General features: G+C 45.1%; 1 protein-coding gene across 1 annotated transcript; it reads left to right on the plus strand.

The window, feature by feature from the left end:
• The first annotated feature begins 255 nt into the window (after window positions 1–255).
• PDCD2L (programmed cell death 2 like) lies at window positions 256–21,872 on the plus strand. The gene is made up of 7 exons (XM_004060470.4): window positions 256–422; window positions 533–699; window positions 814–874; window positions 4,723–5,072; window positions 9,516–9,626; window positions 17,230–17,378; window positions 21,694–21,872. The coding sequence occupies exons 1-7, from the start codon at window positions 315–317 to the stop codon at window positions 21,822–21,824; spliced, it is 1,077 nt and encodes a 358-aa protein (XP_004060518.3). The 5' UTR covers window positions 256–314; the 3' UTR covers window positions 21,825–21,872.
• Window positions 21,873–23,713: the final 1,841 nt, after the last annotated feature.

A 23,713-nucleotide genomic window follows, 5' to 3' on the forward strand; every position in this document is an offset into this window, starting at 1 on the left:
CCTCGTCTCAGGAAAAAAAGGAAAAAAGAAAGTTAGCTTTTCGGCAAAACTACTTCCTAGTAGATGGTGTATACTTCCTATCACTGCGCATTAAGGGGCACATAATGCCTGGGACTCCGGGATTTCGAGCCCCTGACGCCAGCGGCGCCTCTGTGGCTCTGTGACCTGAGCGCACGCGCCTTAAAGCCACGCCTCCGCATCGGATCCTAGTAAGGGAGCGGGGTTATCATTTTTAGCGTAGCGTTGCGCGTGCGCAGAGAGGCGCGCCCGCTCGGCCGCCGTAGTTTGCGTTTTCACCTGGTCGCCCGGCGGCCATGGCGGCCATTCTGAATCCGGTGCTGCTGGGCCTTCGAGATGCGCCGGTGCACGGCAGCCCCACAGGGCCGGGTGCCTGGACTGCTAGCAAGCTGGGCGGCATTCCGGTGAGGGCGGGTGCCGGAGCTGGGGTCGATGGGTGCTGCTGAAGGGTGCGGAGGGAGTGGGCGAGGTCCCGGGGTGAGTCGGGGTCTGAGCGCCTCCTCTGTCCCCTTAGGATGCTCTGCCCACCGTGGCTGCGCCCAGGCCCGTGTGTCAGCGCTGCGGGCAGCCGCTCGCCCTGGTCGTGCAGGTGTACTGCCCGCTGGAAGGCTCCCCGTTTCACCGTCTGCTGCACGTGTTCGCGTGCGCCTGCCCCGGCTGTAGCACCGGCGGTGCGCGCAGGTAGGCGGGGAAGTCCCAGAGCTGCTCCAGGGGTGTCCTTTCCAGCGGGCTGGGGCGGGCCGGCGGGCTGGAGTCGGGGTGCAGCCCTCACGGCCCTTTGTCTTCACCCCGAAGCTGGAAGGTGTTCCGCTCCCAGTGCCTGCAGGTGCCAGAGAGAGAGGCGCAGGACGCTCAGGTAAAGGTTGTGATTGGCATGCTATTGTTTTTCTGTCATTTGAGGATATTTTCCAGATAATAGTTTGGGACAGACTTTAAAGCCGTGTTCTTTGAAGTACACTGGAGTGTTTTTTGCTTTTCTGAAGAACCATAAAATGCTGTTTTCGTAAAGTTTTTTTTGTTTGTTTTTTTGAGACGGAGTTTCGCTCTGTCGCCCAGGCTGGAGTGCAATGGCGCGATCTCGGCTCACCGCAACCTCCGCCTCCCAGGTTCAAGCGATCCTCCTGCCTCAGCCTCCCTAGTAGCTGGGATTACAGGCATATGCCACCACGCCCGGCTAATTTTGTATTTTTAGTAGAGACGGGGTTTCGCCATGGTGGTCAGGCTGGTCTCGAACTGCCGACCTCAGGTGATCCACCCGCCTCGGCCTCCCAAAGTGCTGGGATTACAGGCATGAGCCACCGTGCCCGGCCTTTCTTAAGGTTTTGTGAGAGTTTTTTTTTTCTTCTATTTTACTTTATTTTTATTTTCTAACTCCTTTGTTAAAAGGAGATGGAGGCCCGGCATGGTGGCTCACGCCTGTGATCCCACCATTTTTTGAGAGGCTGAAGTGGGAGGATTGCTTGAGCTCAGAAGTTGGAGACCAGGCTGGGCGCGGTGGCTTACGCCTGTAATCCCAGCACTTTGGGAGGCCGAGGCGGGCGGATCTCCTGAGGTCAGAAGTTGGAGACCAGCCTGGCCAACATGGCGAAACCCCGTCTCTATTAAAAACAAAAACAAAAAATTAGCCGGGCATGGTGGCAGGCACCTGTAATCCCAGCTACAAGGGAGGTTGAGGCAGGAGAATCGCTTGAATCCAGGAGGCAGAGATTGCAGTGAGTTGAGATCATGCCACTGCACTCCAGCCTGGGTGACAAGACTCTGTAAAAACAAAACAAAACAAAACAAAATGCTGGGAGAGCAGTCTGGGCAACATAGCAAAACGTCGTCTCTATAAAAAGTAAACAAATTAGCCAGGCATGATGGCCACGCAACTGTAGTGCCAGCTACTCAGGAGGCTGAGGTAGGAGGATTGCTTGAGTCTAGGAGGTTGAGGCTGCAGTGACCTACACTTGTGCCACTGCACTCCGGCCTGGGTGACAAAGCCAGACCCTGTCCCCTGCCAAAAAAAAAAAGAGAGGGAGATGGAGACTTCCTCCTGGATTTCTTCAACATTTTTTTTAACTGTAAATTGACAGTTTATAATAATGTATAAATTTATGAGGTATAAAGTGATGGCTATGATTCATGAATATCATGTGGAATAATTAAATGAAGCTAGTTAATGCATTCATCACCTCAAATACTTAACATCTTGTGAGAACATTTGAAATTTCCTCTAGCAATTTGGAGATACACAATATTATATATATTTTTTTGAGACGGAGTCTCGCTCTGTTGCCCAGGCTGGAGTGCAGTGGCGCCATCTCTGCTCACTGCAAGCTCCACCTCCTGGGTTCACACCATTCTGCCTCAGCCTCCAGAGTAGCTGGGACCACAGGCGCCCGCCACCACGGCCAGCTAATTTTTTTATTTTTTTAAATTTTTAGTAGAGACAGGGTTTCACCATGTTAGCCAGGATGGTCTCGATCTCGTGACCTTGTCATCCACCCACCTCAGCCTCCCAAAGTGCTGGGATTACAGGCTTGAGCCCCCGTGCCCAGCCACAATACTCCATTATTAACTATATTCATGCTGTGCAGTAGGACTTAAAAAAAACCCACATTCCTCCTGAATAACTGAGGTTTTGTATTCTTTGACCGTCATCTACTTATTCTTCCCGCTCCGGGTTTCTTTCTTCCTTTCTTTTTTTTTTTTGAGACCGAGTTTCGCTCTTGTTGTCCATGCTGGAGTGCAATGGCACAATCTCGGCTCACTGCAACCTCCACCTCCTGGATGCAAGCGCTTATCCTGCCTCAGCCTCCCTAGTAGCTGGGATTACAGGCACTCGCCACCACGCCCAGCTAATTTTTGTATTTTTAGTAGAGAAAGGGTTTCACCATGTTGGCCAGGCTGGTCTCGAACTCCTGACCTCAAGCAACCCACCCGCCTCGGCCTCCCAAAGTGCTGGGATTACAGGCGTGAGCCACCACACTTGGCCACTCCAGATTTCTTTAACCACCACTCTACTCTCTACTTCTTTGAGGTTGTTTTAGATTCCACATATAAGTGAATACATGCAGCATTTGTCTTTGTGTCTGGCTTATTTCACTTAGCAAAATGTTCTCCAATTCCATCCATGTTGTCACAAATGACAGAATTTCCTTTTTTTTTTAAGGGTGAAAAATATTCCATTTTATATATAGTAGTTTTTTAAAACTTACACTGAAGGTCTTGAGACACACAGTTTACTGATTTTCCTGTTTGGGAATATATATGGGTGTGTACATATATGTGGTTGTATGTGATAACGTATACGTGTCTTTATAGTAAATATACTTACTTTATGAGAGCTATATATGTATTAACACATTTCATAAGATGAAATCTGAATTTATTGAAAAGGCAGGCAAGTTGGTAGCTGCAGAACACAATTTAGCCTCCCTTTGACTGTAAATGTGTCTTTATATATACACTGAGTTTGTTTGTTTGTTTGTTTGTTTTTTTTTTTTGAGATGGGGTTGCATTCTGGTCACCCAGGCTGGAGTGCAGTGGCATGATCTCTGCCTCTTGGGCTCAAGCCATTCTCCCACGTCAGCCTCCTGAGTAGATGGGATTACAGGCACGTGCCACCATGCCCAGCTAATTTTCATATTTTTTGTAGAGATGGGATTTTGTCATGTTGCCCGGGCTGTTCTTGAACTCCTGGACTTAAACAGTCCGCCCACCTCAACCTCCCAAAATGCTGGAATTACAGGCGTGAGACACTGGGCCCGGCCTGCACCCAGTTCTTGATGTTTGCTAGGCATAGTATTAGCAGTACTTGAATAAAAAGTTGAAGACAGTGGTGTTTGCCTATATTTGTCAGGGTTCAGGTGCAGATAATTAGAAAAGTGCTGTTGCTTTTTTTTTTTTTGAGACCGAGTGTCGCTCTGTCACCCAGGCTGGAGTGCAGTGGTGTGATCTTGGCTCACTGCAACCTCCGCCTCCCGGGTTCAAGCGATTCTCCTGCCTCAGCCTCCTGAGTAGCTGGATTACAGGCACGTGCCACCATGCCTGGCTTTTAAGCTGAGACAGACTTAACACAGGAGTGAGGTTTTTAGTAAGTGGATAGGCTGAAGGAGGAGGCTCCAGGAATGCCCTCCAGAATCACACCTCAGAACTGGCCTTGAAGGAGCTGCTATGCCACCTCCCCTGCTGTCAGGAAGCTTAGGTGTGATCTGGTGAACTAGAGGCTGTCTTTGCCACTGAACCGTTGGCTCCAAAGCCTTGTTCTGTCTGTGTCTACACAATGGCTACCTTTTGCTATGTGGTCTTTCTTTCTACTTCACTCTGTCTCAAGTTCATGTTTCTCTCTAGTAGACCTGATTAGCAGACCCCTAATCATATCTGAAACCCTAGCTGCTAAGGGGTCTGGGAAAGGTAGTTCTTTCTTTTCAGTTCCTGCAATACATGAAGCACAACAGAAAGATATTGGAATGGATGGTTGAATAACCCCTGTACTATATCTGTCACACTCACCCCAAAAAGGAAAGACAAGTATTTTAAGTCATCTCCAACATGCTTTTGAGTACATAGGGTCTAGAAAGTTTGATTGGAGTGTACCAGAGGGGAAGGGGATGGTGTGAAGGCTCCCTCTGGAAGGCGCCGGGGTGGGTGGCTGGAGCCGAAGGATTAGAATAAACCTCCCAAATGTGCTCGGACCTCATTCACTGAATATTTTTCCAGAAACAGGAAAACAGCCTTGCAGCTGAGGCCTGGTGTGAAGGTGCTGATGACTGGGGAAGTGATACTGAGGAGGCGCCTTCACCACAGTTTACCTTGGATTTTGGGAATGATGCCAGCAGTGCCAAAGACGTAGACTGGACTGCTCGGCTCCAAGACCTCCGCCTGCAGGATGCTGTCCTGGGTGCTGCCCATCGTGTGCCTCCTGGGCTGCCGCTCTTCCTGCCCTACTACATCTGTGTTGCAGATGAGGATGATTACAGGGACTTTGTCAACCTGGATCATGCCCACAGCCTTCTGAGGGACTATCAGCAGAGAGAAGGCATTGCCATGGATCAGTTGCTTTCCCAAAGGTGAGGATGTGTGCTGCTGAGGTTGAGAGGTGACTGGATTGGGAAGCAGCCACAAGAGTTACCCTTCAGTTTCACCACAGGACCTGGGGAAACTTTCAGGCAGAACTTGTATGTAGGACCTTTTTGCTTCACTTCCTTATCAGCCAACTTGAGTTAGCTTGAAAACCCTGCTCTATTTATAATTGCCGTTAAGAAAGTGAAGATGAACAAACAGAAGTTAGAGATGGCAAGTATTTATAGAAGACGCGTTCACTGACTCTTAAATTTTCTTTTATATTTCTAATATGTCTTTATAGCAGAGACAGGCAAGTTAGAAAACTACCAGTTGATCTGGGATAATAAGATTGGGGTGAAAAAATGGAAAAAGGAAAAGAAAAACGCCATTTGTTTATTGACTCTTGGCTGTGGCTCCAGAACTGGCCCAGGACCTCAGAGATGCTTTCAGATCCTCAATTCTGTAAAATGAGAGTGATGCTGATATCTCTGTTCTCTGTTTCATCCCATGATTTTTTGAGAGTTAAGCGAGAGGGTAGATCTTGAAAGGCTTTATAAACCAAAGCTCTCTAAAGAAGTAAGAATGATCATTTTTGCTTATTGATTGACTGAGAGAGACAGGGTCTCACTCTGTCACCCATGCTGGAGTAAATTGGTGTGATCACAGCTCATGCAGCCTTGAACTCCTGGGCTCAGGCAATCTATCTTAGTTTCCCAAGTAGTTGGGAGTACAGGTGCACACCACCATGTCTGACCAATTAAAATTTTTTGAGTTTCGCTGTTGTTACCCAGGCTGGAGTGCAATGGCACGATCTCGGCTCACTGCAACCTCCACCTCTCGGGTTTAAGCAGTTCTCCTACCTCAGCCTCCCAAGTAGCTGGGATTACAGCCATGTGCCACCATGCCCAGTTAATTTTTGTATTTTTAGTAGAGATGGGGTTTCACTATGTTGGTCAGGCTGGTCTCGAACTCCTGACCTCAGGTGATCCACCCACCTCAGCCTCCCAAAGTGCTGGGATTACAGGCGTGAGCCATTGCACCTGGCCTAAGAATTTGTTTTAGCCACTGCACCCAGCATTTTTTACTATTAGAATAAAAAAATTTCAATAGAATATTTGGAGAAATGGCCTGGTTCTTTACCAGAACTGTTTCATTTGTAGGCTTTTTCAGAATAATGATGAAGGGGAATGCATGAAGACATGTTGGTGTTTGAAAATAATCCTTAATAGAATTGATGGTTATAAGGACTTTTTATTTTATATTTATTTATTTATGTATTTATTTTTTTGTGTGTGTGATATGGGCTCTCTTGCCAGGCTGGAGTGCAGTGGTGCGATCTCGGTTCACTGCAACCTCCCCCTCCTGGGTTCAAGCAATTTTCTTGCCCCAGCCTCCCAAGTAGCTGGGACTACAGGTGTGCGCCACCACACCCAGCTAATTTTTGTATTATTAGTAGAGACGGGGTTTCACCATGTTGACCAGGATAGTCTCAATCTCTTGACCTCGTGATCCACCTGCCTTGGCCTCCCAAAGTGCTGGGATTACAGGTGTGAGCCACTGCGCCCGGCAGGATTTTTTATTTTTTAATTTCTTAAGTTTTTATGTATTTGCTTATTTTTGGTGGGTTTCTTCAGACTAGAGTATTATTCATTTTTTTTTTTTTTAGAGATGGGATCTTGCTTTGTTTCCCAGGCTGAACTGCAGTGGTGTGGTGTGGTTATGGCCTTTTTTTTTTTTTGAGACAGTCTTGCTCTGTTGCCCAGGCTGGAGTGCAGTGGCACGTTCTCGGCTCACTGCAACCTCTCCCTCGCAGGCTTAAGCAGCTCTCATGTCTCAGCCTCCCGAGTAGCTGGGACCATAGGCGTGCGCCACTTCACCCAGCTAATTTTTGTATTTTCTTTTTAGTAGAGATGGGCTTTTGCCATACTGGCCGGGCTCTTCTTGGAGTTCTGGCCCCAAGTGATCCGCCCACCTCGACCTCCCAAAGTGCTGGGATTACAGGTGTTAGCCACCACGCCCAGCCTGCTCATGGTTTACTGCAGCCTCAAACTCCTGGCCTCAAGGGATCCTCTGGCCTCAGCTTTCCCCATAGCTGGGACTACAGGTGTGTGCCACCAAACTCAGCTAATTAAAAAAATTTTTGGTTTTTTTGAGACAGAGTCTCAGTTTTTCGCCCAGGCTGGAGTACAGCGGTGTGATAATGGCTCACTGCAACCTCCAGCTCCCAGGTTCAAGTGATCCTCCTGCCTCAGCCTCCCAAGTAGCTGGGATTACAGGTACCCGCCACCACACCCGGCTAATTTTTGTATTTTTAGTAGAGATGGGGCTTCACCATGTTGGCCAGGCTGGTCTCAAACTCCTAACCTCAAGTGACCCACTCTCCTTGGCCTCCCAAAGTGCTGGGATTGCAGGCGTGAGCCACCGCACCCAGATGAAAAAATATATATATATATATAAAATACATAATAAAATATATATATTAAAAAATATATGAAAATATTTTCATATATATATGAAAAAATATATATGAAAATATTTTCATATATATATGAAAAAATATATATATGAAAATATTTTCATATATATATGAAAAAATATATATATGAAAATATTTTCATATATATGAAAATATATATATATATTTCATATATATGAAAATATGAAAATATTTTCACATATATGAAAAATATATATGAAAATATATATATGAAAATATTTTCGTATATATGAAAATATATATATATGAAAATATATATATTTGAGACAGAATCTCGCTCTGTTGCCAGGCTGGAGTACAGTGGCTCAATCTCGGCTCATTGCAACCTCCACCTCCCAGGTTTAAGCAATTCTCCTCCCTTAGCCTCCTGAATAGCTAGGATTACAAGTGCATACCACCATGCCCAGCTAATTTTTGTATTTTTAGTAGAGACAGGGTTTCACCATGTTGGCCGGGATGGTCTCGATCTTTTGACCTCGTGATCCACCTGCCTCGGCCTTCCACAGTGTTGAGATTACAGGTGTGAGCCACTGTGCCCTGCGACTTTTTAAATTGTAAATAATTACCCAAGAGTTGAAAATGGCTTGGGAGAAGGGTTGGGCAGGGAACTGCAGAGCTACATGTACACAATTTTAACATCAAAAATATTTACTTGACAGTTTTTGGCTGAGCGCGGTGGCTCACTCCTATAATCCCAGCACTTTGGGAGGCCGAGATGGATCACTTGAGGTCAGGAGTTGGAGACCAGCCTGGCCGATGTGGTGAAACCTTGTCTTTACTAAAAATACAAAAATTAGCTGAACGTGTTGGCGCACACTTGCAATCCCAGCTACTCAGGAGGCTGAGGCAGGAGAATTGCTTGAACCCAGGAGGTGGAGGTTGCAGTGAGCCAAGATTGCACCATTGCACTCCAGCCTGGGTGACAGAGGGAGACTCCCTCTCAAAAAAAAAAAGTTTACTTGACAGTTTTTTAACTTTGACAGTTTTTTTTTTTTTCTTTTTGAGACAGGGCCTCACACTGTTATCTAGGCTGTAGTGCAATGGTGTGCTCACGGCTCACCACAGCCTTGCCTCTGGAATAGCTGGGACCACAGGTGCATGCCACCATGCCCAGCTAATTTTTGTATTTTTTTGTAGAGACAAGGTTCTGCCAGATTGCCCAGGATGATTTTGAACTCCTGAGCTCAAGTGATCCGCCTGCCTCGGCCTCCCAAAGTGCTGGGATTACAGGCGTGAGCCCACTGCACCGGCCTGAGAAATTTTTTTTTGAGACGGAGGTTCACTCTTCTTGCCCAGGCTGGAGTGCAATAGCGCAATCTTGGCTCACTGCAACCTCCATCTCCTGGGTTCAAGTGATTCTCCTGCCTCAGCCTCCCAAGGAGCTGGGATTACAGGCGCCCGCCACCACACCTGGCTAATTTTTTGTATTTTTATTAGAGATGGGGTTTCAAGATGTTGTCCAGGCTGGTTTCAAACTCCTGACCTCAGGTGATCCGCTCACCTCGGCCTCCCAAAGTGCTGGGATTAAAGGCGTGATTGTTTTTTTTTTGTTTTTTTTTTGAGATGGAGTCTCACTCTGTCACCAGGCTGGAGTGCAGTGGCGTGGCACGATCTCGGCTCACTGCAACCTCTGCTTCCCGGGTTCAAGCGATTTCCTCTGCCTCAGCCTGCTGAGTAGCTGGGACTACAGGCGCAAGCCACCATGCCCAGCCAATTTTTTGTATTTTTTAGTAGAGATGGGGTTTCACCATGTTGGCCAGGATGGTCTCGATCTCCTGACCTTGTGATCTGCCTGCCTCGGCCTCCCAACCAAAGTGCTGAGATTACAGGCGTGAGCCACTGCGCCTGGCCTGATAAATTTTTTTAAAAGAAAATTATCTTGTTTTCTCTTGCAAATGCTGTAATTTTCTGGATATAGACATTCAAAAGTGCTTTCTGCTTCTGTTTTTAGCCTTCCTAATGATGGTGATGAAAAATATGAGAAGACCATAATTAAAAGTGGAGATCAGACGTTTTACAAATTCATGAAGCGAATTGCTGCTTGTCAGGAGCAGATTTTGAGGTAAAAAAAGGCACAGTTCCTTTTATTGTTTTCCTTGATTATAAAGGTAATACATATTAGTTTGGAAAACACAGGAAAATATGAGAAAAGCAAAACCTACAGTATTCCCCAAACCAAGAGAGAACCTAATACCTGCTTTATAGGACCTAATACCTACTTTATAGGATGTGTAGGAGGATTCAGTAAGGTAAAGTGCACTCATTTGTCTAACAAATACTTATGAAGTCTATTCTGCATGCCAGTTACTGGTATTTGTAGGTGCTGCAGATATAGCAAGAAACGGCACAGACGAAGTCCATGTTCTCATAGCCTTTATTATTATTATTATTTAATTTTTTTTTTCTTTGAGAGGGAGTCGCGCTCTGTTGCCCAGGTTGGAGTGTAGTGGCGTGATCTTGGCTCAATGCAACCTCCACCTCTTGGGTTTAAGCCATTCTCCTGCCTCAGCCTCCCAAGTAGCTGGGATTACAGGTGCCCACCACCCTGCCCAGCTGATTTTTTTGTATTTTAGTAGAGATGGGGTTTCACCACGTTGGCCAGACTGGTCTCGAACTGCTGGCCTCACGTAATCTGCCCGCCTCAGCCTCCCAAAGTTCTGAGATACAAGTGTGAGCCACCATGCCTGGCTTTTTTTTTTTTTTTTTTTTTGGGAGGCAGGGTCTTGCTCTGTTGCTCAGGCTGGAGTGCAGTGGTGTGATCAATCATAGCTCAGTGCATCTTGACCTCCTGGGCTCAAGTGATCCTCCCACTTCAGCCTCCCAAGTAGCTGGGACTACAGGCACGTGCCACCATGCCCAACTAGTTTTTGTATATTTTTTTAGAAATGGTATTTCACCATGTTGGCCAGGCTGGTTCCAAACTTCTGGGCTCAAGCCATCCACCTGCCTTGGCTTCCCAGAGTTTGTTCTAGGATTAGAGGCATGAGCCACTGTGCCTGGACTATTATTATTATTAAAAAAATTTTTTTTTAGAGAGAGGGTCTCAGTCTGTTGTCCACCCTGGAGTGCAGTGGCGTGATCATTGCTCACTGTAACAACTACCTCTTGGGCTCAATCGATCCTCCCAAGTAGCTAGAACTACAGGCGTGTGCCACTATGTTTGGCTAATTTTTTAAAAATGTATTTTGTAGAGATGGGGTCTGATCATGTTGCCCAGTCTGCTCTCAAACTCCTGGCCTCAAGTGATCCTCCTGCCACGGCCTTCCAAAGTGGTGGGATTACCGGCATCAGCCACGAACCTTGGCCCATATATTTATTTTTATTTTTTAATTTATTTTTATTTTTCTGGGATGGAGTCTCGCCCTGCCACCCAGGCTGGAGTGCAGTGACGTGATCCTGGCTCACTGCAATCTCCGCCTCCCAAGTTTAAGAGTCTCCTGCCTCAGCCTCCCGAGTATCTAGGATTACAGCGCCACCACGCCTGACTACTTTTTGTATTTTTAGTAGAGACGGAGTTTTATCATGTTGGTCAGGCTGGTATCGAACTCCTGACTTCAAATGATCTGCCCGCTTCAGCCTCCCAAAGTGCTGGAATTACAGGCTTGAGCCACTGTGTCTAGTGGGGGAGATTAAAAACAAACCTGTATGATTTCCATAAGTGATAAATGAGGAAAAAATAGAGCTATTTTAGGTAGGCTATCAGAAAGGCCTCAGAGGAAATGACATACCCAGCAGGTATAATTTATAAAAATAGCCACATAGTAAAAACAGGTCCAGACGAAGTGGGCAGAATTAGCTCAGATGGTCTTTTTCCCCGATACCTACCACAATGAATCTAAAAGCTAAAAATCAGGCCAAATAAAATAAATATTAAAAAAGAAATTCCCTTTTATCAGCACTGAACAAAGGAAAAGGGCTTAGTGCCATAAAACTCAAAGTGATAGCCCAGGATATAATATCCATAAATGTCTAGTAGAGTTCTTGAGTGTTTAACATATATATTTATTCACTTATGTAACTAAGTTATCTTTGCAGAGAAAGATACAGAAATTTCCGGCATGGTTAAGTGCAAGTTCTACTTCCACAGGCCTTTTCTCTCACCTGCCTAAAATATACTGATGAGTCCACAAAGAATTTTCTTTTTTCGGAAACGGAATCTGTCTCTGTCCCCCAGGCTGGAGAGCAATGGTACGATCTCAGCTCACTGCAACCTCCATCTTCTGGGTTCAAGCAATTCTCCTGTCTCAGCCTCCTGAGTAGCTGGGACTACAGGCATGTGCCAACATGCCCGGCTAATTTTTGTATTTTTATTAGAGATGAGGTTTCACCATGTTGGCCAGGATGGTCTTGAACTCCCGACTTCCGGTGATCCACCCACCTCAGCCTCTGAAAGTGCTGGGATGACAGGTGTGAGCCACCATGCCCGGCCTAAGAATTTTCAGTTAATAATATGTCTGGAAGGAAGCACACAGGAGGAGAGTTTGCACCTCCTAATGTGGAGGATGGTGGACCCAGCTGTTGGCTGAAGAACTGGGTGTGGTGGGGAGGTGGTGTAGGAAAGGACGGGGATTGCCTCTCAGAAGCAACATTCCTTTGTTCCATGATGAGTCAGAAAGTTAAGGGCAATTTCGCCTCCATTGGAGTGGGATCTTTCTCAACATACAGCATTTTACACTGTCTCAGAGGAAAAAGCAAAGCCCAGGTATTCTAATAAAGATTGCATCCAGTCCCAGAAGAACTATCTCCTCACCCCAGTTCCCTCTTTTACCATCTACAGAAATGTAGAGGAAATGGGCAGTACTCTTAGAGAGAGGAAAACAGGCCTCATATGAGATGGACAGGAAATCAATGAGAACCTCTGCAGACATTTCAGAGCAAATAGATGGTCTTAACTGAGTTGCCTCCTTTAGGTGTGAGCTAGATGAAAAATAGCATGCCACCTAGGTAATCATACTGTGGCAAGAACAGTTAAGGAAATGAAGAGAACATAGAAAAGGCTCAAGAACCAAGTCTGCCAGAAAATATAATCCAGCTGGACTCGGTGGCTCACGCCAGTAATCCCAACACTTTGGGAGGCCGAGGCGGGTGGATCACGAGGTCAGTAGATCGAGACCATTCCAGCCAACATGGTGAAACCCTGTCTCTACTAAAAATACAAAAATTAGCCGGGCGTGGTGGTGGGTGCCTATAGTCCCAGCTGTTCAGGAGACTAAGGCAGGAGAATCGCTTGAACCTGGGAGGTGGAGGTTGCAGTGAGCCGAGATCGTGCCACTGCACTCCAGCCTGGGTGACAGAGTGAGACTCTGTCTCAAAAAATAAAATAAAATAAAATATAATCCAAGGAGCACATCGGTCCCAGCAGATGCTTCAAAATGTATAAGAACTTCATAAGAATGGATTCCATAAAACAAGAGCTCAAAGGTGAGAAAATAAAGAACTATGTATGAATCGGAAATTGAATTGCTAAAGAAACCAAGCCCCATGACATTACATATCTAATACATATAGAATATAAGGAACATTGGCCGGGTGTGGTGGCTTAAGCCTGTAATCCCAGCACTTTGGGAGGCCAAGGCAGGCGGATCACAAAGTCAGGAGTTCCAGATCAGCCTGGCCAATATGGTGAAACCCTGTCTCTACTAAAAATACAAAAATTAGCTGGGTGTGGTGGCGGGTGCCTGTAGTCCCAGCTATTCGGGAGGCTGAGGCAGAAGAATTGCTTGAACCTGGCAGGCGGAGGTTGCAGTTGACCAAGACTGCGCCATTGCACTCCAGCCTGGGCGAGAGAGCAAGGCTTTGTCTCAAAAAAAAAAAAAAAAAAAAGTTAAGGAACATAATAGACTTGGCTAAAGATCAAAGTACTGGTATAGAGGAAAGACTTGAGCTAATCCAGTGAATGCAGAAGAAAAAGAGAAAGCATTCAGAGAGAAGATGGTATCTTTGAAGGGTTGATAAATATATTTACTATGAGGAGAATTGGTGTCCAAAATAGAGAACGCAATAGATGGATCAGAAACAATGTTCAAAGATAAAATTGGGAATTTTTCCTTAATGAAATAAGAACTAAATATGCAAATACTAAAATACAGGGAGTATAAGAATAGTTGGCATTGAGAAACCTAGCCTGGTGATGGTTTTAAAAATATTGTCAGTCTTTTAAATGTAGCCATTCTAGTAGGTGGTGGTGGTGGTATTTCCTTGTGGTTTGAATTTGCATTTTCCTAATAGCAAATGATGTTGAGCATCTTTCCGTATGCTCATTTGACATCTGTGTATCTTCTGTAGTGAAGTGTGTCTGTTTACATTTATTTTTCAGCAGCTTTATTGAGATACAATTGACATACAACAGACTGCCTATATTTTTACAGTGTGCACTTTGATAAGTTGACATCCATATACACCCCTGAAATCACAACAGTCAAGACAGTAAACATATTCCTCCCTGCCAGGAGTTTCCTCATACTTCTTCGCAAGTTCTTGCCTACCCTGTCCTGTGCTGCTCCCCCAGTCCCCAGGCAACCGCCAATCATCTTTCTGTTGCACCTTAGTGCATTTCCTGTGAAAGTATATAAGGTCATACAGGATATACTTTTTTTTTTTGGTCTGGTTTTATTCACTTAGAATACTTCAAGATTTATTCTTATTGCATGTATCAATAGTTCATTCCTTTTGACCGCTGTGTCGTATTCCATTGTATGGATGTGCCACTATACATTTACCAGTTGATGGATATTTGGGTTATTTCCAGTGTTTGGCTATTATAAATAAAGCTGCTGTGAACATTTGTTTACATCTCTTTGTAAGACATGTTCTGATTTTGGGGGGGTAGATACCTAGGAATAGAACGGTTGTATTATATGGGATATGCATGTTTAACTTGCTAAGAAACAGGCCAGTTTTCCAAAGTGGTTATGCCATTTCTATTCCCACTAGCAGTTTTTAAGAATTCTACTTCCTGTATATCTTTGCTAGTGCTTGGGATGTTCAGTTTTTAATTTTAGCCATTTAAGAAGGTGTGTAGTGGCATTTTATTGTGGCTTTAATTTGCATTTCCTCAAATGGCAAATGATGTTGAGCATCATTTCAAGTGCTTGTTTTCCATCTCTGTATATAATCTTGGATAATGTGTCATTCAAATCTCTCACCATATTGTTTGTGTTACTGAGTTGTAGGAATTCTTCATATGGTCAAGAGTACAAGTCCTTTTTCAATTTAATTTTTTTTAGCACTCAAACAGATTCTGACAGATGGCTTTAAATTTTGATCAAGTTCAACTTAACAGTTACAGTTTTTTTAACACGGAATATGCAGTCCCTTTAATGTAATCATTGGTATTGTTGGGTTAATTGTTTTGTTTTGTTTTTTTTTTCTTGAGACGGAGTCTTGCTCTGTTGCCCAGGCTGGAGTGCAGTGGCACGATCTCGGCTCACTGCAACCTCTGCCTCCCAGGTTCAACAATTCTCCTGCCTCAGCCTCCTGAGTAGCTGGGATTACTGGTGCGCACCACCATGCCTGGCTAATTTTTTGTAGTAGAGACAGGTTTCGCCATGTTGGCCAGGCTGGTATCAAACTTTTGACCTCAGGTGACCTGCCTGCCTTGGCCTCCCAAAATGCTAGGATTACAGGCATGAGCCACCACACCCCACCATGTTGGGTTAATTTTATTCTGTTATTGTTTTTTCCTCCATTTCTTTTTTTTTTTTTTTTTAAAGAGATGGGTGTCTCACTATGTTGCTTAGGCTGGTCTTGAACTCCTGGACTCAAGCAGTTCCCTCACCTCAGCCTCTCAGCTTCTCAAAGTGCTAGGGTTATAGGCATCTGTCACTACACCTGACTTTCCATTTGGTGGGTTTTTTTTGTTTTTGTCTCTGTATTCCTTTTATTTAACCTGCTTGTCAGTGACTGAGTATTTTTAGTTTACTATTTTGTTCCTTTTTTGTCTTTTATTTTTAACTCTTTATGTTGCTTTTTTTTTTTTTTTTTTAAGAGATTGGGTGTTGTTCTGTTGCTTGCGTAGGCTGGAATACAGTGGTGCAGTCATGGCTCACTGCAGCCTCAGACTCCTGAGCTCAAGTGATCCTCCTGCCACACCCTCCAAAGTAGCTGGGACCACAGGCGTGCACCACTGTGTCTGGCTAATTTTTGTATTATTATTATTCGAGATGGAGTCTTGCTCTGTCATCCAGGCTGGAGTGCAGTGGAGCAATCTCAGTTCACTGCAACCTCTGCCTTCCAGGTTTAAGCGATTCTGCAGCCGCAGCCGCAGCCTCAGCCTCCCCCACAACTGGGATTACAGGCACCTGCCACTACGCCCGGCTAATTTTTGTAGTTTTAGTAGAGATGGGGTTTCGCCATGTTGGCCAAGCTGATCTCGAACTCCTGACCTCAGGTGATCCACCCGCCTTAGCCTCCCAAAGTGCTGGGATTACAGGCCTGAGCCACCGTACCCGGCCTACCTTTTCCACTAGGTTTTTTTTTTTTTACATATTCATTACTGGTATTTTAAAGTTTTTGTCTGATAAATTTATCATCTTGTCCATGGGTCTCCTTGCATTAACTTTCTTTATGGGGTAAATTTTCCTGCTTCTTTGCATGTTTAGTAACTTTTAAAATGATTTACCAGAAATTATATATCGAAGAACAGTAATATTGAAGTGAGCTGGATGTGGTGGCTCACACCTGTAATCACAGCACTTTGGGAGGCTGAGGTGGGAGGATCACTTGAGGCCAGGAGTTTGAGACCAGTCTGGGCATTATAGCAAGACCCTGTCTCTACAAATTTTTTTTTAAAAAACTAGCTGGGTATGGTGATGCGCCTCTGTGTTCCCAGCTACTCAGGAGGCTGAGGTAAGAGGATTGCTTGAGCCCAGGGGGTCAAGGCTGCAGTGAGCTGTGATTGTGCCACTGCACTCCAGCCTGGGCAACAGAAAAAGGCTTTATCTTAAAAAAAAACAAACCCAAAAACTGAAGTGAATGTTTCCTCCCTCTAAGGCAGAGGTCCCCAACCTTTTTGGCATCAGGGACTGGTTCATGGAAGGCAATTTTTTCACAGACTGAGGTGGGGGACGTGGGGCATGGTTTTGGGATGAAACTGTTCACCTCAGATCATAAGGCTTTAGATTCTCATAAGGAGCACACAACCTAGATCCCTTGCATGTGCAGTTCACAATAGGATTTGCGCTCCTATGAGAATCTAATGCTGCTGATACGACAGGAGGTGGAGATCAGGTGGTAATGTTCGCTTGCCTGTTGCTCACCTCCTGCTGCATGGCCCTATTCCTAATAGGCTACCAACCAGTACTGGTCCATGGCCTGGGGGTCCATGGCCTGGGGGTTGGGGACTTCTTCTCTAAGGCATGCCCTTTCCTCTGTAAGGCCAGTGATGGGAGGGCTGATTCCATTTAATCTGCAGTGGAGCTGGGTCTGGACTTTGTTGCAGCTTTACCTAGATTCAGTTGAACATTGGCTTTAGTGCCTTTGAGACTTTGAATGGAACACTGACAAGATTTCCAGATATCTTGCTATGCTTTACAGCCATGGTGCTAGGTTTTTGGGCCTCTGGGAGATTTCTGCAAGAAACAAAGAAAGGTTGCAAAGCATGGCCTTAGATGCTAGAATGCGACTTGTGTGGCTCTGATTTGGGGTTCTTTGTTTCCTTGTCCTAGGTATTCCTGGAGTGGAGAGCCACTCTTTTTGACCTGCCCTACATCAGAAGTCACCAAGCTCCCAGCCTGCAGCCAGTGTGGAGGCCAAAGGATATTTGAGTTTCAGCTTATGCCAGCACTGGTCAGCATGCTCAAGAGTGCTAATTTAGGTGAGAAGCCCTTTATTAATTTGAGTTTGTGGATTTCTGGCATTATTTTTAAATAAATGAAAAACCTTTTGTTGACTTATAAAATATCATAAGCAAATTACAGAAAATTTGGGAATTAAAAAATTATTTTAAGAAATTTAGGCCAGGTGTGGTGGCTCACGCCTGTAATCCCAGCACTTTGGGAGGCCAAGGCGGGTGGATCACGAGGTCAGGAGATCAAGGAAGGCCATCCTGGCCAATGTGGTGAAACCCTGTCTCTACTATAATGTAAAAAATTAGCTGGGTGTGGTGGCACGTGCCTGTAGTCCCAGCTCCTTGGGAGGTTGAGGCGGGGAATCGCTTGAACCCAGGAGGTAGAGGTTGCAGTGAGCCAAGATCGCACCATTCTACTCCAGCCTGGCGACAGAGTGAGGAGACTCTGTCTCAAAAAAAAAAAAAAAAAAGAAATTTATAATCCAGCCAGTCTTTTTTTTTTTTTTAATATTTATTGATTGATTTATTTATTGAGATGGAGTCTCTCTCTGTCGCCCAGGCTGGAGTGCAGTGGCACGTTCTTGGCTCACTGCAACCTCCACCTCCCGGGGTCTAGCAATTCCCCTCCCTCAGCCTCCCCAGTAGCTGGGATTACAGGTGCCCGCCACCACGCCCGGCTAGTTTTTGTATTTTTAGTAGTGATAGGGTTTCACTGTGTTGGCCAGGATGGAATTTTTGTATTTTTTGTAGAGACAAGTTTGCGTCATGTTGCCCAGGCTGGTCTCGAACTCCTAGACTCAAGCGATCCTCCCGCCTTGGCCTCCCAAAGTGATTACAAGCATGAACCATGCCTGGCCAGAAATTAAAACTATTATCAATGTTAATAACCATTATTCCAACAATCATTTTTGACATAAAGACAAATAGCAAGTCAGATGAATGTATGGATGGCTAGACGAAAATAATTTTCCTAAAATAGGAAAATTCACTAATATGGTAATTAAAAGTCTTAGAACAAATTTTTGTACAAATTAACAGAAGGAATGTTAAGTATAAGTGAAGCAGTTACTGGACTTTTTTTTTTTTTCTTCTTTTTTCTTGAGACGGAGTCTCGCTCTGTCGCCCAGGCTGGAGTGCAGTGGCATAATCTCAGCTCACTGCAAGCTCCGCCTCCCGGATTCATGCCATTCTCCTGCCTCAGCCTCCCAAGGAGCTGGGACTACAGGCGCCCGCAACCAAGCCCAGCTAATTTTTTTTTGTATTTTTAGTAGAGACGGGGTTTCACTGTGTTAGCCAGGATGGTGTCGATCTCCTGACCTTGTGATCCGCCCACCTCGGCCTCCCAAAGTGCTGGGATTACAGGCGTGAGCCGCCGCGCCTGGCCTGGACTTTTGGTAATAGGTTCTTTACCTAAGAGGCCCAAGTTTCTGAAAGGTGCTTCTGCTATTAACAGAAAATAACATTCTTTCTGTGTTTCAGTTTTAGATAGGATGCATCTGGCTCCTTACCATAGTAGATAAGGAAATTTATACCCTATTCCTACCTTGAAATATTTCAGTATCTTTTTTGTTTTTTGAGACGAAGTTTCACCCAGGTTGGAGTGCAATGGTGCTATCTCGGCTCACTGCAACCTCTGCCTCCCAGGTTCAAGTGATTCTCCTGCCTCAGCCTCCTGAGTAGCTGGGATTACAGGTGCCCACCACCACACCCAGCTAATTTTTTATATTTTTGGTAGAAACAGGTTTCACTGTTGTTGGCCAGGCTGGACTCAAACTCCTGACCTCAAGCTCCCGACCTGCCTCGGCATCCCAAAGTGCTTGGATTATAGGCATGAGCCACCGTGCCTGGACCCAGTATCTTTTTTTTTTTTTTTTGAGATGGAGCCTCACTCTGTCGCCCAGCCTGGAGTACAGTGGCACTATCTCGGCTCATTGCAACCTCTGCCTCCCAGGTTCAAGCAATTCTCCTGCCTCAGCCTCTTGAGGAGCTGGGATTACAGGCGCCCACCACCACGCCCTGCTAATGTTGTATTTTTAATAGAGACGGGGTTTCGCCATGTTGGCTGGTCTTGAACTCCTGACCTCAAGTGATCCGTCCACCTCGACCTCCCAAAGTGCTGGGATTTACAGGCATGAGCCACCGCGCCTGGCCAGTATCATAATTATCACAGCTATTTGGATAGCCTTAGTTCTATGTGTAAATGGATTCAGTGTTTATCACCACTCTTAGAGTGAGCTTTTTTATTCCTGTTTTATTTTGATTCTTTTTGCAGTAGCTGGATTTTCTCAAGTAATAGCTTTAAGGAGGGCTCAGAGGTATCTTGCTTCAGATTGTGCATGGTAATGTGGCTTCATATTTGAGGGGCAACCCATGTATAAAATTTTTAAATCCCACTTTCTCTTTTCAGAACCTTGTAGACCCCTGTGTTGTCTTCTGACAGTGAAAGCCCTGCCAGCCCTTTGCCCTGCTGCCTCCTGTCATTTCCTGGTGGTTCAGTCTCACTGGGAAATATATTTTTCTGGAAGGGCTTATGGGCATTCTAGTCTCTGAGATTTTTCACTCATATAGAAATGTCTTTTGCATGGAATGTAGCTTTGTAGAGGTATGAGGGTGGTCTGATTTTTCCCCCTTTGTACCTAACATTTTTGCCACAATACTGTTAGCAGCGGTGAATCTGTAGGGGTCTGTAGCAACCTCAGTTCTTGCCTCCTCCGAAGAAAGAATTTGACCGAGGCACATAAGACAGAGGAGAGACCAAAGCAAATTTTAGAGCAGGAGTGAAAACTTACTAAAAAGTTTTAGAGCAAGAACGAAAGGAAGTAAATATAGTTGGAAGAGGGCCAAGCAGGCAACCTGAGAGATTCAAGTGTCCATTTGACCTTTGACTTGGGGTTTTATACTTCCCGGGTCTTGGGTTACTTCTCTTGTTTCTTCCCTTGGGGTGGGCTGTCCACATGCATAGTGGCCCTCCAGCACTTGGGAGAGGCCGCATGCGCAATGTGTTTACTGGAGTTGTAGACTTGCTCACTTGAGGCGCTTTTCCCTTACCAGTCAGATGCTCCTAGAGGAAGGTCATATACCAGTTAAACTCTGCCATTTTTTCATTTTTTTTTTTTTTTTTTGAGACAGAGTCTCGCTCTGTTGCCCAGGCTGGAGTGCAGTGGCACAATCTCTTCTCACTGCAACCTCTGCCTCCCAGGTTCAAGCGATTCTCCTGCCTCAGCCTCCCAAGTAGCTGGGATTACAGGTGCCTACCACCACGCCCAGCTAATTTTTTGTATTGTTAGTAGAGACGGGGTTTCACCATGTTGGCCAGGCTGGTCTTGAACTCCTGACCTCAGGTGATCCATATACCACAGCCTCCCAATGTGCTGGGTTTACAAGCATGAGCCAATGTGCTGTGCCCAGCCAGTGCATACATTTTTAAACAATGTATTTCTCCTTTGCTGCTGCAAATCATTGCCTACGTCATCCTCTTGACTCCTGCTTTTCTGTTCTAATATCAAGAGTTCTTATTGCTTATGTTTTCTTGGTATCTTTTTTTATGGCTTTATTCATTGATAATTTTCTGTAAACTCTTAGGGTTTATTTTATATTTTTTGCCTGAATCCTTATCCTTTCTCGGCAGTAGTGTGTCCTATGATATATATTTTCTTTTTTTTTTTTTTTTTTTAAGACAGGGTCTCACTCTATCACCCAGGCCAGAGTACGGCGGTGCAATCATAGCTTATTGCAGCCTTTATCTCCTGGGCTCAAGTGATCCGCCTGCCTTAGTCTCCTCTGAGTAGCTGGGACTACAGGTGTGCACCATTACACCCAGTGAATTTTTTTTTTTTTTAGTAAAGTCTCACTGTGTTGCCCAGGCTATATGAGATATATATATATATATTTTTTGTTTGTTTGTTTGTTTTGTTTTTTGTAGAGACAGGTGTCTCACTATGTTGCCTAGGCTGGGCTCAAGCTGTCCTTCCCCGTCAGCCTCCCAAAGTGCAGGGATCACAGTTGTGAGCCACCGCACCTAGCCAAAAGCTATGTATATCACATGAACCATGTAGATTAATATAGATTTTCAACATCAGATAGCTAGACAGTTATAATGAACACTTGTTGAAATTTTTGTTTATTTTTAAAGTATATTTTCCTGCCACTTTAATTTTGCTTTTTTGTTATCAATATTCACTTATTATAGGATAGACTGTGATTCTGTTATAGCTGAAAGCAGTAAGCACTGTTTTTGCTTTACCTAATTACTTTTTCAGCTTATAAGGTAAAATCATTCCTTTTAGTAACATCAGTCTCATAACTCTTTTTGCTGGAAGCCTGAATATGTTGTATTTTTCAGGTCTTTCTGTGGAATTTGGAACAATTCTAGTTTACACATGTGAGAAGAGTTGCTGGCCCCCAAATCATCAGACCCCCATGGAAGAATTTTGTATTATACAAGAAGACCCAGATGAATTATTGTTTAAGTAGAGCATTTCCTTTTATTAATGTAAATTAAAACAAATGTTTATGTCCAAATATGTGTGTATGTACCTTATTTTAACTCACAAGTTATTAACCTCTGTTTTTGTGAGTTGCCTTTTTGCCTTTGGGTGCTGGTGCCGGGGCCGGGGCCGGGCCAGGACCTCCTGACTGTGGGTTGGTCTGCCCTTCCAGGGTCCAGGGCCAGCTGTCACAGTGGCAGCTAGGAAGGTAGCTCCTCTCTAGTCCAGAGGGCTGGTGTTGCCTGCACAGCCATCCTGGTGGGCATTCTAGGGGGGAGGAGAGCAGCGAAAGAGCCAAGAGCAGTGGTCAGCCTCTTGTGTACACCTCTGACACCTGCACTCCACTGCTTCCTATGCTGTTTCTGGCACTTGATCAAGCCACTGAACCTGCTCTAGCTGCTGGAGGTTTTTGCTCTGTGACCCTGGCTGTTTAGACCTGCCCATGTTCATCAGCCCAGGTCCCCGCCCTCACCCACTCCCATCTTCTGCTCCTGCAGTATCCCAGGAAGGGGTCTTTACTCCGTTCTGGAGACTGTCCCTTTATCCAGCTGCCTTCCAGTCTTCCCCTTTCTTTATTTTTAACATGATCAACCCCTTCCCTTCTTCAGCCCCATAACAGCAGTATAAAAACACTCCCAGCCATGTTCAGACATGCTCTGCCTACGTAGATGAGGATAATGAGGCCTAGGTGATCATGGGGTGGGCTTGTTTCTTGCATTTAACATTATATTTGGAGCATTTTCCCATTAATATTTTTCCCACGACATAATTTATAATTGCTCTATTTTTTAAATATACATCAAAAGCTTTATACAATTTTTAGCCACTTGTATTTTCCAATTTTTATTCCCATGATGGCCATCCCTGTAACTAAATTTATATATATTTTAAATCAATGATAACTGCTACAGGACAGTTTCCTAGAATTGGAATGAATGAGTCAAAAGTTGTGCACAATTTTAGGGGTTTTTTTTCTTTTTTTTCGAGACAGGGTCTTGCTCTCTCTCAGGCTGGAGTGCAGTGGTAAGGGCATAGCTCACTGCAGCCTCGACCTCTCAGGCTTAAGTGATCCTCCTGCCTCAGCCTCCTGAGTAGCTGGGACTACAGGTGCAAGCCACCACGCCCTCTAGAGAAGCTTTGCTTTGGAATCTTTACCTGGAGTGTGTTGGAGTGCTTGTTTCCCAATCCCTTGATAAGTGTTACTTATTTTTTCTTTCTACCAGTTTAGTAGGTGAAAAACTTTTGTTTTTTTGAGACAGAGTCTCGCTGTATCGCCCAGGCTGGAGTGCAGTGGTGCAACCTCCGCCTCCTGGGTTCAAGCAATTCTCCTGCCTCAGCCTCCTGAGTAGCTGGGGCTACAGGCTTGTGCCACCACCCCCAGCTGTTTCGGTGTTTTTGTTTGTTTGTTTGTTTGTTTTTTTGAGATGGAGTCTGTTGCCCAGGCTGGAGTGCAGTGGCGCGATCTCGGCTCACTGCAACCTCTGCCTCCTGGGTTCAAACGATTCTCCTGCCTCAGCCTCCCGAGTAGCTGGGATTACAGGTGCACGCCATCACGCCCGGCTAATTTTTGTATTTTTAGTAGAGATGGGGGTTTCACCATGTTAGTCAGGCTGGTTTCAGAACTCCTGACCTCGTGATCCACCCGCCTCGGCCTCCCAAAGTGCTGGGATTACAGGCGTAAGCCACCGCGCCCGGCAGGTGAAAATCTTACCATTTTGCATGGTTTACATTTTTTTTTTTTTTGAGACGGAGTCTTGCTCTGTTACCCAGCCTGGAGTGAAGTGGTGCGATCTTGGTTCACTGCAACCTCCACCTCCAGGGTTCAAGCGATTCTTTCATGGTTTACATTTTAATACGCTTATTGATCATATTGTC

This window comes from Gorilla gorilla, chromosome 20 (genome assembly GCF_029281585.2).
Source record: "Gorilla gorilla gorilla isolate KB3781 chromosome 20, NHGRI_mGorGor1-v2.1_pri, whole genome shotgun sequence".
NCBI classification, from domain to species: domain Eukaryota; kingdom Metazoa; phylum Chordata; class Mammalia; order Primates; family Hominidae; genus Gorilla; species Gorilla gorilla.